At 37.0% G+C, this 17,108-nt stretch overlaps 1 protein-coding gene across 50 annotated transcripts in view; it reads left to right on the top strand.

Annotated features, from left to right (window-relative positions):
* CAPRIN2 (caprin family member 2) overlaps window positions 1-12,501 on the top strand; it is a 45,377-nt gene extending 32,876 nt beyond the window's left edge. For 7 of the 50 annotated variants that reach the window (XM_004052917.5, XM_019039256.4, XM_019039253.4 and 4 more), the window contains 7 exons: window positions 1,149-1,250; window positions 2,834-2,980; window positions 5,384-5,552; window positions 6,921-7,106; window positions 8,177-8,277; window positions 10,416-10,479; window positions 11,575-12,501. In XM_004052917.5, coding sequence (XP_004052965.4) covers window positions 1,149-1,250; window positions 2,834-2,980; window positions 5,384-5,552; window positions 6,921-7,106; window positions 8,177-8,277; window positions 10,416-10,479; window positions 11,575-12,143 — 1,338 coding nt within the window. In that variant the 3' untranslated portion in view covers window positions 12,144-12,501. The other 43 variants (XM_019039249.4, XM_055357960.2, XM_055357964.2 and 40 more) reach the window with 17 other exon arrangements.
* Window positions 12,502-17,108: the final 4,607 nt, after the last annotated feature.

The following is a 17,108-nucleotide window of genomic DNA, read 5'->3' on the forward strand; positions in this document are numbered from 1 at the left end:
ATCTGTGAATCTTCCCTTAGCAACAGAGTTAGTTATTTCCCCACAACAGCCAGTTCTACTTTTCTTGGGCACTTGTCTCATTACTTTAATGACAGAGCCAGAAGAAAGACCTGGTTTTAGAAACACTCTAATCTTATAATGATTCTAATATTTTTGCCAGATCTAAGTTATGCCTATTTACTTGGGTAATATAAAATGTTCTAAAGGATTTCAAATATTTTTTTCCATAAGATCTTAAAACTCAATCCCCAGTCTCCTTCCTAAAAAGCAACATATCATAATGCCTCCTTCAAGAAGGTGACTGAAACATAATTTCTCTGTTTTGTAACCCTTCATTAGTTTCCAGTTCACCTATTTTATTACTTGGGCTTCTGAGAACCACATAGAAGCATTTAGATAAAAGGAGTGGATTCACTGACACTTTAGATCTTGCTATTGCCAGATTTTTATGGGTGTCTCTCTGCTGTATTTGAATACCTGTTGTGCGATAGAATTCTTTCCTAGCCACTCTTTTCATTTTCTGTTGGTTACAGTTGTCACAACTTTTTTTCCTAATGTGCTTTCTCCCAATTTTTATTTTACATATGCTATCAGCTTGATTTTTCACTAGAATTTTTGGTGCCATTCTGATTTATGTAGAGCTTATTCTTCCTATTTATATTTCAGCCTGCCTCTTTAGGATGCTGATAGCACTTAGCATGAAAGCACAGTTACTATGATCTCTGGCAGAGCTGTGCCTACAGTGTTAAATGTACCCAGAGCTCACCTTCCCGTGAATGCTATCTACTACAGGGCCAAGAATCAGTGAACATGGGATGAGATGTGTAGTTTTGGTGACCAGGCCTGGACAGGCAGTGTAGCTGGCTACTTGAGTTTGAATCTCAGCTCTGCCACTTAATTGTAGTATGATCTTGGGCAAATGTCTTAACCTTTCTTTGCCACTGCTTAATTGTCAATAAAATGAGAATAGTACCTACCTCACAGATTACTGTTAGGATTAAATATATTAACACGTATAAAGTGTTTAGCAGAGTGCTTGACACATGTGCGTGTTCAGTAAGAGTAACATATTAGGAAGGCCAGGGCCCAAGAAATATAAAGTGAACAAAATGTGCCTTTTACAATATTTTGTATTTTCCTGTGTCTAGGCTACTTCTCCAGTTACTTGTAGCTCAAATGCTTGCTTGGTTACTACCGATCAGGCTTCTTCTGGATCTGAAACAGAGTTTATGACCTCAGAGACTCCTGAGGTAAAAGACCAATTGTCTTAATTTCTTTTGTATCTTAAAGAATAGCAGAACCAGTTTATCTTATGAATTACAGGCATGATTAGTTGAATGATGTAACATTTATACTTTATTAATGTATCGCTTTCTATAGATATTGTGATCTTGGAACTTATACAGGTAACTTTATTGTAGCTTTGCCATATAAATAGATTTAATATGGTATTGCCTTATCTAGTGCAATAAATGTCCATTTTTAATCTAAAAAAATGAAAAGTGTAGGTAGCATTTAGTCAAGTTTCTCACTATATTTACACTGAAGGACTTTTAGGAGAAAAGTCTTATTTGTATAAATGAAAGCTCAATAACTTTATTTTATTAATATTAGCACTTATTGAGTTGGAATGAGTTACAATCTTGTTTTGGCTAACTTTGTCAAAAATATTTTCGGTCGGGTGCAGTGGCTCACACCTGCAATCCCACCACTTTGGGAGGCCGAGGCAGGTGGATCACTTGAGGTCAGGAGTTCAAGACCAGCCTGGCCAACATGGTGAAACCCCATCTCTACTAAAAATACAAAAATGAGCTGGGTATGGTGGCTCATGCCTCTAGTCCCAGGTACTCAGGAGGCTGAGGCCAGAGAATTGCTTGAACCCAGGAGGCGGGGGTTGCAGAGATTGTGCCACTGCACTTCAGCCTGGGTGACAAAGTGATACTCTATCTCAAAAAAAATAAATAAATAAAAGCATTTTAACAGTATTATGTTTGTGCTTTCAATTTCAATTCTAAGTTACAGTTTTTACTAAGTTTGAGTAAACCCTTGAGATGGACATAGTAGGATGAATTTTGAGGAGTAATTTAGCAACTATCAGGTATTTTTTGTTAACTATTATAGAAGAATATGTATTCATTATAGAATATAAGAAAATATAGATAATCCTTAGTTTTTATGGTGCTGACTTGATCTGAATTTAAATTATCTCATTCCTCATTTTAAGAAGAGGAAGAAGTGATTATTACCAAGTAACTCACAGCTGTCTGCTTCACAATCTAGTTGAGATTGGTTTTTGGTATTTTTTTTAAGCCTTTGGATTTATAATCTGTTATGTCAAGAACTTGTGGCTTCCTTAGGTAAGGATTACTTAAATTGGATCAGAGTTGTTTTCTGTTTTAGGTAGCTGACTTAGAAACCTACTAACTAATAAGTCTTTAAAATAGAGAAAAATTAACACTAAACAACTAACCCAAGTTTTTTCTTAAATCCAATTCTGATGTATAAATTTTGAATAATATTAGGTTCTTAACTGGAAACTACCATTTCAGGGTTTGAAAAGGACTAGGTGCATATAAAAAGTTCAGCCCCTCATCTGTTAGACTGATTATTGGTAAGACTCTTTCACTTAGTCAGCAAGCTGTGCAAAGCAAATACTGGTATGCATCCTCAGCAATTGAGATTTGAAATTGTAAGCAAAAGCTATTCTTTTGCATTCCTGTGTCCAAATGTCATCCTAAAGAACTTGCTGACTTATGCCAGTTTGAGTTTTAGAGTAAGTTAACTGCTTGTTATATGGCAGGTGATTGGCTGATGCTGCATTTCTCCTCCCCAGGCAGCAATTCCCCCAGGCAAGCAACCGTCTTCACTAGCTTCTCCAAATCCTCCCATGGCAAAGGGCTCTGAACAGGGCTTCCAGTCACCTCCAGCAAGTAGTAGTTCAGTAACCATTAACACAGCACCCTTTCAAGCCATGCAGACAGTGAGTATGAAACACGAATGATGATTGCAGTTCATTATTCCTGTTAAAAGCCATTGTTTCTCTTACATAATTATTGGATACTATGTGAAAAGTTTGCCTTTTGTAAAATTTATTTGGGTTGGTAGAATTATATTTGGCCAATGGCAATACTTGTTTGTGGCAGAAGAATAGGAAATCCACAGCCTCTAGAATTTTAAATGGGTGTTTTATCAGAGCATTATTCCTTCTTTTAGAATTAGTAGCAGGCAAAGCTGAGGATCCATATTAAACAAACAAAATGTGTGGGTGAGAAACAGAATTTCTAGCAACAGCTTAATAATACTAACCATTACTAATATCATTACTAGTATTATTCCCTAACATCAGTAACCTGAAATACCGGACACACACTTGGGTGTTCTGTCATTGCTGAAACTTTCATTTTATTTTATCCTGATCTCAAGATGGTTTTTGGAGATTTGTTCAGATTTGTGTGGTGTTTTGAATTACGTATTTTTCTACAAATTGCAGTTAAGGCTTTTTAAAAAAATAATATTACAGCTAGTTTGATATGTTTATTCTCTAAACACAGACTAGTATAAAACAGTTCTTTGTGGGGGGGAAAAAGCCTTAGTGAGCCAATAAGTACCCTTCCTATTGGTGCTTAGTGTCCCACTCCAAGCACTTCGGAGTGATGGTGGTAGTGGGGCCAGTGGAGTAGCATGGAAAGCAGGCACCACCCCGGGAGATTGGCTGGTGAGTCCAGACAGCTGAATTCACTCACCTTATCACTTAGAATATCTTATTTCTAGATAGAATAGTTCCTTGCTTTCACTCTTTTCCTGTCGGTTCATCCTGCACAGTATAGCCACATTGGTTTTACCTTTTCTTTTGTCTAATTAAAGCAAGCAGTGTTCCATTACAGAATGAAATTTAGTACTCTGTCTGACACTCAGTACCTTTTCAAGTCTGTTATAACCTGTCACACTGGTCCCCTGAGCTTGCCTTATATATTCTTGTCACAGTACCTTTTGCTCATGCCAATCTGTTTTCTCTGCCTGTTTGAATCCTACCCGGTACACATTGGTTCTTACTCATTTATTGATTAAAGAATAGTTACAAAACCAGGCACTGTTCTTAATCACTGAGGTTGTAGCAGTGAAAAAAGAAAAGTATGCTCAGGAAACTTAACATTTTAGTATGGAGGTAGGAGGGCTAGGGAGACAAATACCTGTATATCAGGTGCTGTGTGATGTAAAGAAAAATGGAGCAGAATCAGGGAGCTAGAGAGTCATAGAAGGACAGATCGTTGCTTGCCACGTGGTAAAGATTCATTAAATGGTAAAATATTTCATTCGTCTTTAGTTTTTGAAAAAAAGACCCCTTACCCTTGTATAGCTTTTATTCTCAGCATTATTATGATAGCATAATAGCAGGAAGATTAACTTTTGCTGTTAGGTGTAAAATCTGTCGAATCAAGTAGGAGTGTTTTTTTGTTTTTTTTTACTATGGTAAAATGTATGTAACAGAATTTACCATTTTAATCTTTTTGAAGTATACAATTCAGTGGCATTAAGTATATTCATAATGTGCAATCATCATCACTACTTTCAGAACTTTGTCATTATTCCAAACAGAAACTCAGTACTCATTAAACAATAACTTCCTGTTTGTAACCCCCTCCACAGCTCTGCTAACCTCTATTCTACTTCGTTTCTATGAATTTACCTATTCTACCTCATATTAGTGGTATCCTACAACATTTTTCCTTTTGTATCTGGCTTACTGCACTTTGCATAATGTTTTCAAAGTTCATTTGCATTATACAGTGTATCAGAATTTCATTTTTGTATGGCTGAATAATCCATTTTATGTATGTACTTCATTTCGCTTATCCATTCATCTGTTGGGAAATTGAGTTGTTTGTACCTTTTGGCTTTTCTGAATAATGCTGCTATGAACATGGGTGTATAAATATCTGTTTGAGTCCTGCTTTCTGTTATTTTGGGTATATACCTAGAAATGGAATTAGTGGATCATATGTTAATTCTATACTTTTTGAAAAGGCAGCATACTGTTTTCCACAGGGCGACTGCACCATTTTGCATTCCCACTGGCAATGCATGAGGGTTCCAGTTCCTCCGCATCCTTGCCAACACTTATTTTCTGTCTTTTTGATAATAGCCCTGCTAATGGGTATAAAAGTTTATGGCATTATGGTTTGGATTTACATTTCCCTAATGACTAATGATGATGAGCATGTTTTCATGTGCTTATTTGCCATTTATCTTCTTTGGAGAGATGTCTATTCAAGTCCTTTGCCTGCAAAATAGAAGTTTTTGAATGTACAATTTTGCTGGATACCACCCTTAAGCATTTTCTTTGAAACTTCCCAAATGACTCAGTGTGTCCTTGTCTTTTAAGGTATTTAACGTTAATGCACCTCTGCCTCCACGAAAAGAACAAGAAATAAAAGAATCCCCTTATTCACCTGGCTACAATCAAAGTTTTACCACAGCAAGTACACAAACACCACCCCAGTGCCAACTGCCATCTATACATGTAGAACAAACTGTCCATTCTCAAGAGACTGGTAAGATCTTTGCATATGATATTTGGAAGACTTAGAGGGACAGCCAATTGAGTGGACAGCAAGTCTAGGAAGTCTGTAGTGACACTTTAGAAGTATTTTCCTGACCAGTAAGCATTATTTCTTCACATGTTCCTCCAGTGTTGAGAAAAACCTAATGCCCTTTTTTGTGTTAAGTTTACCTATTAATTTTAATTTTTGTAGAGATAGAACTTAGATGACGGATTTAACCTTGAAGTAGGTTTGTATTTTTAAATGTATTTGCTTTGATTACCGCAGACGGTGATTGAGGTAGATGGGCACTATCTGGCTGCTTATATGAAGGTTTTGAAACCATTCTGTTAATCCTTTTAACAAATGGTTATCTGTCCTTTTCTATCTTATAATAAAAGATTGAAGACTGTGAAGATATGACTTAGTATGCTCATTGTACTGTTTGCTTAGAGATGGGAGGCTGTTTTGATCTTTCATGCTGTTCTAAATCATGAAAGAATAGGTAACTTTGTACTCATTTCTTAATTTAAATTTAAGAAGCACTTGTAGATTTTTTGTATTGGTATTTCAGATCCCTTTTGAGTTTTTTAACTGAAGTCGGAGCAAATGAATTGAGCATTCTGAGTACTTGGCTAATCAAGTGATGAAGAGGTAGTAATATGAATTCTGGGACCTAGGCATAGATGACCTGATTCTGTTCTCCCCTCTACTGTTGAAAGACAGGGCAGGTGACTTACGTAAGGGATATTTTTGTCAGGTGCCTTCTCAGATACAGTATTAATTAGAATCCATTTTCTTTTACTCCCTCATCTGGAGTATTTAGCCTGCTTTTTAAAAATTGTCGTAAAGTATACATAACATAAAAAATTACCATTTTTAACTATATAGTTCTGTGGCATTAAGTACAACCAAACTGTTGTGTAATTATTACCACTGTCCACCTCCAGAACTTTTCATCTCCCCACAACTGAAACTTTGTAATCATTTAATACTAACTCCTCCTCCTCCTCTCCCCCCAGCCCCTGGCAACCACCATTCTACTTTCTGATTCTGAAAATGACTGCTCTAGGTACCTCATATAAGTGGTATACAATATTTGTGCTTTTTTGAAACTAGCTTATTTTACTTGGCATGTCTTAAGGGTTCATTCATGTAGCATGGGTCAAAATTTTCTTCCTTTTTTAGGCTGAATAATATTCCATTATATATATGAATTACATATTTGAGTCATGTAGATGAATTATATACATGAATACATGTATCTCCTGTTTATTTTTAAAGGCAGCAAATTGTATTAATGATTTTGATATATATTGGCTTTTAAGTATAAAGACTATTACCATTTAACTCTTCGACCCTAAAATCGTTTTTCTTAAGCAGCAAATTATCATCCCGATGGAACTATTCAAGTAAGCAATGGTAGCCTTGCCTTTTACCCAGCACAGACGAATGTATTTCCCAGACCTACTCAGCCATTTGTCAATAGCCGGGGATCTGTTAGAGGATGTACTCGTGGTGGGAGATTAATAACCAATTCCTATCGGTCCCCTGGTGGTTATAAAGGTATGCCCTGAATAAAATTGAATTATACTGAATTATTTTGTCTGTGTGTTTACTTGACTCAAACCATTTTTACCTAACCTTGCTCCCTTTTGTCATTTACAATGTAGTAGAGAATTTCCTGTTTGTGGATAATAAAGTATTTTTAATATACCTGTTCTCCATAACAGAGGAACTAATTTTCTGTATGAAAAGCAGATTGATTTTGTGACTTACTGAAGTGGAAAGTTTCACCATATTGTTTTACAAAGGATGAATTTTCATATTTGAGTAATGTTTTTCTTTTGTTGACTTAACTCTGCTAAAAGTGTATCATATTTACAAGATGCCCATTTTCTAATTATTTCTAGTTATTTGTTAGATTATGTCACAAAGAAGAATATAGAATTTGAGACTATAATAGTGATATTCTCTTAAACTTTTGTTATGGTTCCAAGTATCCTAGTCACTACTTATTAACAAAAATACTCTAGACAGGCTGGGTGCCGTGGCTGACGCCTGTCATCCCATTACTTTGGGATGCCAAAGTAGGAGGATCATTGAGGCCAGGAGTTTGCGACCAGCCTGGGCAACATAGTGAGACCCTACCTCTACAAAGAATTAAAAAATATTAGCTGGGCATGGTGATATGCACCTGTAGTCCCAGCTACTTGGGAGGCTGAACTGGGAAGAATGCTTGAGTCCAACAGTTTGAGGTTACAGTGAGCTGTGATCTCACTACTGTGCTCCAGCCTGAGTAACAGAGCGAGGCACTGCCTATAAAAAAGCAAACAACACCAAAACAACCCTAGACAGAGGCCCTAAGTACCTAACTGCCCTACCACCACCCTTTCCCAACCCCACCCTGCATTTAGCAGTAGTAAATTTATAAACCTGGCTTATTTGAAGACAGCAATGTTCTATAAATATGTTTTACTTTGGAAGCAATATTAGTAGAGTTTGCTTAAAGAGGGCATAAGTCTAATGATGGCATTATATAATCAATTTAACTTTTAAAGCAATATAGAATTAGACTGTTTAAAAGTTTAATATGATTTTGTCCATAATCTTATGTAAGTTTGTTTATTTATTAGGTTTTGATACTTATAGAGGACTCCCTTCAATTTCCAATGGAAATTATAGCCAGCTGCAGTTCCAAGCTAGAGAGTATTCTGGAGCACCTTATTCCCAAAGGGTAAGTAAGAATAGTTGTCATAGTTGAATAGTGGTACAGTTGTTGATGTTAAGCTGGTGATTGAAGTATATCGCAGAGTCATAATTTGTTTTCTGAAAGTGCACTCTTAGTTTTAAAACTACTTGTAAGTCCTATGGAGAAGAGTTGAGTTGGAAGTTTTTGCAATTACCCAAGAAAGATAAATGATAATTGCTTGTTATGTGGAACTTAGAAGGTGTTAAGGACATTATTAATCATGTTGTTTGCATTAACTCATTTGCTCTTCCACCTCGCAGGAGAAATGGGTTCAGAGGTTAAATAACTTACCTAAGGTCACTTATCCAGGAAATGGTAAACTAAGATTAGAACGTGACTTTCTTACTCCAGAGCCCATGATTTTAACTTTACTACATTGCCTTCAGCTTAACTTGCCTAAATAGCAAATGTAGCAAAGCCCTTTTTCGTAAGTTTTTTGTTGTTTGTACTTAGTTGAAGAACCCAGCATATTTTCTTTACTACATATGGTAAAAGACTCATAAGAGGATGTTAGAAATTCCACTTTAACAAAACTTGGGAACTTACGGATTTGAATCTATAATACATCAGCATATTCAGTTTTGAAGTTTTACAAGCCTTTGAGTATGTGTATGGTACCATACTGAGTTCTGTTGGTAATATATAAAATACTTATCCTTGAAGAACTTACAGTTACATGGGGTAGGATAGATATCCACACAGAGGCAGTATTGAAAAGGGTGAAGGCCAGGCGTGGTGACTCACGCCTGTAATCCCAGCACTTTGGGAGGCTGAGGCAGGTGGATCACTTGAGGTTGGGAGTTCGAGACCAGCCTGACCACCAACAGGGTAAAACCCCATCTCTATTAAAAATCAAAATTAGCGGGACGTGGTGGCACACGCCTTAATCCCAGCTACTCAGGAGGCTGAGGCAGGAGAATTGCTTGAACCTGGGAAGTGGAGGTTGCAGTGAGCAGAGATAGCGCCATTGCACTCCACCCTGGGCAAGAAGAGCGAGACTCTGTCTCAAAAAAAAAAAAGAGTGGAAAACATCTTGGAATCTAAATGCCTTGGGTTTGACCCCTCATTTATCACTTCTCTTGCCATGTGACCTCAGATAAGTTAGTGAAACTTTTTGAGCTCTAATTCCTCATCTGTTAGTTTTTCATCTAACACTGAGGTTTTCTCCATGAGATATTCTGAGAATTAAATGAACTAAAGCACCTAAGTGCTTAGCACTACAGAGCCAGGTGTGTATATCAGCCGTGCAAATATTAGATGTTATTATGTGATCCTCAGGGAATGTATGTGAGGGGAGGATGTTTATTAATACAGACTTAGGCAAAAGAACTGTCTCTTCTTAATACCACTATTACAGTATTTTGTGTGCTCTTTTACATTTTTCCTGAGGAACAAGAAACTGATAATGCTAGTTGCTATTGCAAAGGGGCGACTGGGAGTATGGAGTAAGAGGCTTTATTATTTTTATTGTGGACCTTCTTGTCCTGTTTCAATTTTTATTGCATATAATAATTACACCACTAATTATTCTTTTCATGGGTTGTATGAAGTTTGGCTTCCTTCATACTTGAGTTTCTTTGAAGTACTGCCCCTGGAACATTTTTTCTTAATATATTAGATTATATTTCTAGGCAATAAATATATTTATACAATATAATTTTTTATCAGTTTCTTAAAAAAAAATTCCCAAACCCCAACATAGTTGGTATTAGTCTTCCCAGTTTGGTGTATAAATAGAGCAAGGTTGAGAAAAGTCTGTGTTCTTGCTTTATGATGTCCTTTTATACTGAGATGAGGGACAGAGGACCATGCCACATTTAAAAATTTCTCTCATTACCTAGCATTGTATCTTTTACATAGTATTCTCCAAGTGCTTTGTTGTTTTTCAGGTATTAACAGATCTGATTGGTCAGGTTAATTAACAGGTGAAGCAAGTAATGCCACTGTTGCCCTTGCTTTGTTTTTCTTAGTGTTTGGAAACATCTGAGCCTCTTTGGTTGCTGGGGAAGGCCAGGTAAAGAACTAAGGGGACTAATCTTATTTGCCAGCCAGTAGTCCTGTGTAATAACCAATTACAGTCCTGCATTTTTAATGCCAAGGTAAATATTATATGTTCACTTTAGGATAATTTCCAGCAGTGTTATAAGCGAGGAGGGACATCTGGTGGTCCACGAGCAAATTCGAGAGGTAAGGGTAATTAGCTGAATAGTTTTCTTACCCAGCACATGTCTCTAGTTCTTTCTGCATCCTCTACCAAGTTCTTTCCAAAGCACATTGCTTTTTAGCATTTATCTTGTTGAGGTTTTCAATTTGCTTGAATGTAGTACTAAAGTACTAAGGGAGGTACTAGACCACTAGATAGGCTATGGAAACCAATTGCAAATTGAATTAAAAGGGTGGGTGTTTTTTAAAAATCTGCTTGACACTAGAGCATATTTAACTTTATATATTCACTATGCTGATTTCAAATATTTTTCATGTGATGATTCACGATGGTGGTTTTTGTAATAATGGGTACTTCTTACTGTAGTGTCACTGCATTAATAGATTCAAATAAGCACAAATTAAGACACCGTGACTTGAGACAAAAGCAGAATAGTTATAACACTTTTTAAAATGTGAAGGAACTATTAAAAGTTTGTATAAGGGAGAAGAAAAATCATTGAAGAGTAACTTTGGCACAGGAAAGCAATCTTTTCCTTCTGAAAAAATAGCTAGTATTCAATTTGCCTTTGCCTTAGTCTGAGCAGTGTTTTTGTATGGCACTTAAAACATTAAAAGTGTATGACTTGGAAATAAAAAAAGCATTCATCATCGTGGGACTTAGTTCCATATCAATATATCTCTGAATGGCTAGTGGCTAGTAGTTCTAAAAATTCGTTCTTTTATGTAGTCTTCATTTTCTTGAGACCTTCTACATTAGGTGCTTTGTAGAATGATCTCTGAGAAATTAAGAATTATGGGAGGAAGATGAAGTAAAAAGTGTTCAGACCTGAGTTTTAGACTTTGCTAAGTTATCTGGCCTTTTGGGGGCCACATTTTCTTAATCTTAAAAAAGGATCAATTAGACAAGATTATCTTGGACCTTTCTGGCTTTAGAAGAGTATGTAAAAACCTATTACCAGAAAAATCTAGAAAAGTATAATCTAGCTATATATTGCCTTTGTTTTGGAATTTACTATAAAATGTATCTTTGTCTGTTTCAGTAGCCGACTAATGTTAAATATTGTGTTCAAAGCTAACTGCTTCATTATGAGAAACTCACTGTTGCTAATAAAACAGCAGGGTGGAGTGATTCTTCTCAGGTGAGCAGCCCAGAAAGAGACAACGAAACCTTTAACAGTGGTGACTCTGGACAAGGAGACTCCCGTAGCATGACCCCTGTGGATGTGCCAGTGACAAATCCAGCAGCCACCATACTGCCAGTACACGTCTACCCTCTGCCTCAGCAGATGCGAGTTGCCTTCTCAGCAGCCAGAACCTCTAATCTGGCCCCTGGAACTTTAGACCAACCTATTGTGTTTGATCTTCTTCTGAACAACTTAGGAGAAACTTTTGATCTTCAGCTTGGTAGATTTAATTGTCCAGTGAATGGCACTTATGTTTTCATTTTTCACATGCTAAAGCTGGCAGTGAATGTGCCACTGTATGTCAACCTCATGAAGAATGAAGAGGTCTTGGTATCAGCCTATGCCAATGATGGTGCTCCAGACCATGAAACTGCTAGCAATCATGCAATTCTTCAGCTCTTCCAGGGAGACCAGATATGGTTACGTCTGCACAGGGGAGCAATTTATGGAAGTAGCTGGAAATATTCTACGTTTTCAGGCTATCTTCTTTATCAAGATTGAAAGTCAGTACAGTATTGACAATAAACGGATGGTGTTCTAATTAGTGGGATTGAAGGAAAAGTAGTCTTTGCCCTCATGACTGATTGGTTTAGGAAAATGTTTTTGTTCCTAGAGGAAGGAGGAGGTCCTTACTTTTTTGTTTTCCTTCCTGAGGTGAAAAATCAAGCTGAATGACAATTAGCACTAATCTGGCACTTTATAAATTGTGATGTAGCCTCGCTAGTCAAGCTGTGAATGTATATTGTTTGCACTTAATCCTTAACTGTATTAACGTTCAGCTTACTAAACTGACTGCCTCAAGTCCAGGCAAGTTACAATGCCTTGTTGTGCCTCAATAATAAAGTTACATGCACCTTCAGTGTTCCTATTTAATTAAACATTTAGTTGAGAGGTAAAATATCTGCTTTTTAACAGTCATCACTGATAATTCTTGAATGGTTATTTCTTCATGGGCTCATGCTATTATTTTAAAATAAGACATATATAACAGTTCCTTCTAGGGTTACTTTTCTCTGATATTATACATGCCATTCATCAAAACATTTGATCTGTTTTCCATGGGCCAAATCATGCATTCTTCTTGAAGCTATTCTGTTTTGCAGTAGGGCATGGGCTTCCTTTAGTCAGCTATCTTTGGGTAGCTACTACATGTGTAGTAATATACAATAGGAGATACACAGGTAATACTACTGGCCCACCATCAATAAGACTTACACTTTCTAGTGGATTCTCAATTTAATTTGAGCAGGCAAAATGCTAAGACTTTAAAAAGCAGAGGCTCTGTGGTCAGGCAATGCTGTGTTTCAGAGTCCTGATTCTGCCACTTAGTAGCTAATCTTAGAGAAGTTATGTTACCTCTAAGATCTCTCTCTCTTAAATACTGTTTCTCAGATGTAAAATGTGAATGGATGATAGATTACCATCAGGACAATTGTGAAGTTTAAGAATATATCTAAAAGATTGAACGTAGTGCCTGGCACATACACATTTAAGAAATGCAGTAAAATTTAGTGTTCGTTCTAGCCATATGATACTTTCTCACACTTAAAGCTTGTATGTCTTCTTCAGTAATAAGTTTATTTCTCAGTTTAAATAATAATTTTTGGCCAGGTGCAGTATCTCACGCCTGTAATCCCAGCACTTTGGGAGGCTGAGGTGGGCAGATCACCAGAGGTCAGGAGTTTGAGACCAGCCTGGCCAACATGGTGAAACCCTGTCTCTACTAAAAATACAAAAATTAGCCAGGCGTGGTGGTGGGTGCCTGTAATCCCAGCTACTTGGGAGGTTGAGGCAGGAGAATGGCTTGAGCCTGGGAGGCAGAGGTTGCAGTGAGCCGAGATCATGCCACTGCACTCCAGCCTGGGTGACTGAAAGAGACTCTGTCTCAAAAAAAAAAAAAAGAATTTTAAAAAGTGAGCATTTTGGTTGCATTTTCAGGACTATATTAAGGGTTGCAGAAGGGTGTTATTACACATCAACTAAAGCAAGTAATCTGCTGAGGCAGAAAATAATTTGCCGGGTCTGACCCGCAGACCCTGGCTGAACTATGGATGAAAAAATGTACCCTGACACAGGTATTTTGCCTGACAGAGTGACGAGGGGACTTCACTGCTCAGCACCGCTGACGAGAGAGTACAGTGAGAGTGAAGCCCCAATAAGCCAGCGATATTTGTATTTATTTAGTACAGATTTAATGACAAAGGCTTTGAGTCAACACACTTGTGGGTAATTAACATGCCCACTCCCCTCCCCCACCCACCAAGAGAGCAGTCCTGTGCAGGAATGATTAAAGGCCAGGTTCCAGGTTCCGAAGCCTGAGTAAACTAACTTACCTAGATCAATTCCTTTACATCCCCTTGTTATCTAACCTAAGCTTTTAAGAGAATTCAGCTGCCTTCAGCCAAATTGTCTTTTGAAGCTTTTGCAGAACCTCCTGGCCTTCCAAGAAGGTTTGCTTCTTTCTATAATTTCCTCTTATAATTTCTCCCACCACCCTGTCTGAACTCCTACAATAATTGTTTTGATCCTCCTCTCTGAGGTGTTGAGTAATCTCAGGAAAATGGTATAACAGCATTACGTTTATTACAGTTACTAGTTTTGAGCTGGGTGTGGATTCAGCAATTACACCCTGAAGCCATGTTTAACTCTCCATGGTGTTAAATGCTAGTGTAGTGTTCTCAAGATAGAAGATGTGATTTGATTCAGTACCTCACATAACTTTTTCAGCTTATGGTAGGAACTTTGTAGGGTAGGGATAATAGTATTCCAGTTAAAAAAATTAGTTCATGGCTTTTATGTCCACAACACAACTAAAAAGCACATAGAAAAGTGGTAATATGATTAAATGATGGAGGGGAAAACTTGATGTTTAAGAACAATTGGTGATCAGTAGGGCCTTTCTCTAGCTGTGAATTTCGTACTGCATTAAAGTATTCAGCGTAGTTTTTTTCTTACACACACAATGTTCATTTAAAATACTCTGGGCAACTCTATATTTTTTTAAAGATAACTGTCCAACATCAAGAGAGTCATTAATTAGGGTATCCCCTTACAGTAAGAGTCATATTTTAGGAGAGTATTTGAAATGTTACTTTGCTAAGTATAAAGATAATGAACTAGACATTTTTTGACTTATAAGAATGGACAAGATATTTCATTCTGAAGCAGTATAACTTTGAAGCTAGTTCTGGAAGGTATTACTAAAAGCAGATGTCTTTATGGAAAGATGTGCACATACACAGAATTTACATACATTTGTAAGAGATAGAGTAGGGATCCAGAGATATCTAAAGTCCATTTATGGACCTTGTGGAAAGAACTTATGTTTTGCTGGGAAGATCTTATTGTAGATATGGCTGACATGGAGAGACATTCCATATAATTATTCCATATAATTATCTGAATATACAAATACTTAGTTGTTTTACTAAAAGCAGAGATGAGGGAGATAAAATAAGTTTCCTGTTTACTAGATTCTCCTCGGAGTTTTTTAAGTTTTTTAGTCTTTTATTAAGTGATGTCTCTCCTCCCTACGCCCAAAGTTGTGAGCCACTGACTTTTATCTCCTCTAAAATGATTTGAGTAAATGCAGGCATTTAAAGCAGGATGTTTTTTGAGAGGTTTGCTCACTTGTTTCCTGTACTAGTTATCTGTCAACCATCCCATTTTTCTGTTTACCTTTCTCAATTCCATAATAGCTTTATTTTTACAATCCTATGACATCACATACTGTGTTTTTATACTCTTAATCTTTCCTGTTTGCACAGTTAAACTCTTTAGCGTTAATGATCAGTGTTCTATTGTGAGCCTTATGATAACTAGGATGTTATTTTATGTATTTTAAAGGTGAAATAATTGTTAGCATATACAAAGTGTTTCCATATTGCTAGGTACAGTGGCTTATGCTTGTAATCACAGCACTTTGGGAGGCCGAGGTGGGTGGATCGCTTGAGCGCAGGAGTTAGACCAGCCTGGGCAACATGGTGAAGCCCTGTCTCTACAAAAAGATACAAGAAATAAGCTAGGTGTGGTGTCGTGCCCCTGTAGTCCCAGCTACTCAGGAGACTCAGGTGGGAGGATCACCTGAGCCTGGGCGTTGAGGCTGCAGTGAGCTGTAATTGTGCCATTGCACGCCAGCCTGAGTGGCAGAATGAGACCCTGTCTCAAATAAAATGTTTTTCTGTATGACTTACCTCCTCCTCTGCCAAATACTTTAAATAATTTTGATGAGAAATTTAGCTCTCTGGTTTCTCTACTTGCTACTGTATATCAGGGGTGTTCTTACTGACCACTTTTGTGATTAGGCCACAGTAGCTTTGTTCTCATTTCGACAGTTTACAGGTACAGCTCATTTGCTACCAGTGCAAGATATTGAATGCTAGATTATAAAATGATTGTATTCATTATTAATACCAAGAGGACTTAGCCTCAGTAATTCTGTTTCTCAAGCATTATTCCTTTATTCATTTTATTTCAAAGACCCTAAAGTTTGGTAATGATTAGTCTTTCAAATATTTGGGTTATCTGATTTGTATCTGACTCTGGGACTACAAAGATGAATGACAGTCAAATATTCAGACACCTCAGGTGTGTCCATTTCACCCACTGAGAGCAAGTCTCTTTAATTATTCATTTGATTTTTATCACACTTTTCCTCCTCTCTGTCTGAAAGTGTTACTATTCAAAAACTAGATTTTTGGATCACTTCTATAACTTTCTTATCTTTTCTCTTGTTTCTGATTTTTATTGGGAGATTTCTTTGACTTTATCTTCCTACCTTTTTATGAAGTTTTAAATTTTCATTAACATTCAAAATTTCTAAGTAGACATTTATCTGAGTGTTCATTACATACAGTTGTCCCTCAGCATCCATGGGGGATTGTTTCCAGGACCTCTACAGATACTAAAATCTGCAAATGCTCAAGTCCCTGATACAAAAGGGAGTAGTGTTTGCCAATAACCTCCACACATCCTCCTGCATACTTTAGATCATCTCTAGATTATAATATGCTGTGTAGATGCTATGTAAATAGTTGTTAAACTGGATTGTTTAGGGAATAATGACAAGAAAAAATGGTTTGTACATGTTCAGTACAGAAGCAAGCATCCTTTGTTTCCCTGAATATTTCCAATCTGGATGTGGGACCTGTGGCTATGGAGGGCCAACTGTGTATGCTGTTCTTGTTTCATGATTGCGTTATTTTCTCATTACTCTAAGGATAGTTTTTTAAAAGGTTTTTTTTGCCCTACGTAGTCTATTTACTACACTTTTTCTATTCTATTAACTGCATTGTTTTATTTGCTCAGAATCTTGTGATAATTGGCTGACTGTTTAAGAATGGAGCACCAACCCCACACCTATTGGGGGGTCATTCTGGAAGGGCGTCCAACAAAGTTGGAGACCCCAACTCTGGTATGGGGTGTGGGGTGAAAAGCAGGTCAAATTCAGGTTTCAAGACAGGCCAA

This window comes from Gorilla gorilla, chromosome 10 (assembly GCF_029281585.2).
Source record: "Gorilla gorilla gorilla isolate KB3781 chromosome 10, NHGRI_mGorGor1-v2.1_pri, whole genome shotgun sequence".
In the NCBI taxonomy this organism is placed as follows: domain Eukaryota; kingdom Metazoa; phylum Chordata; class Mammalia; order Primates; family Hominidae; genus Gorilla; species Gorilla gorilla.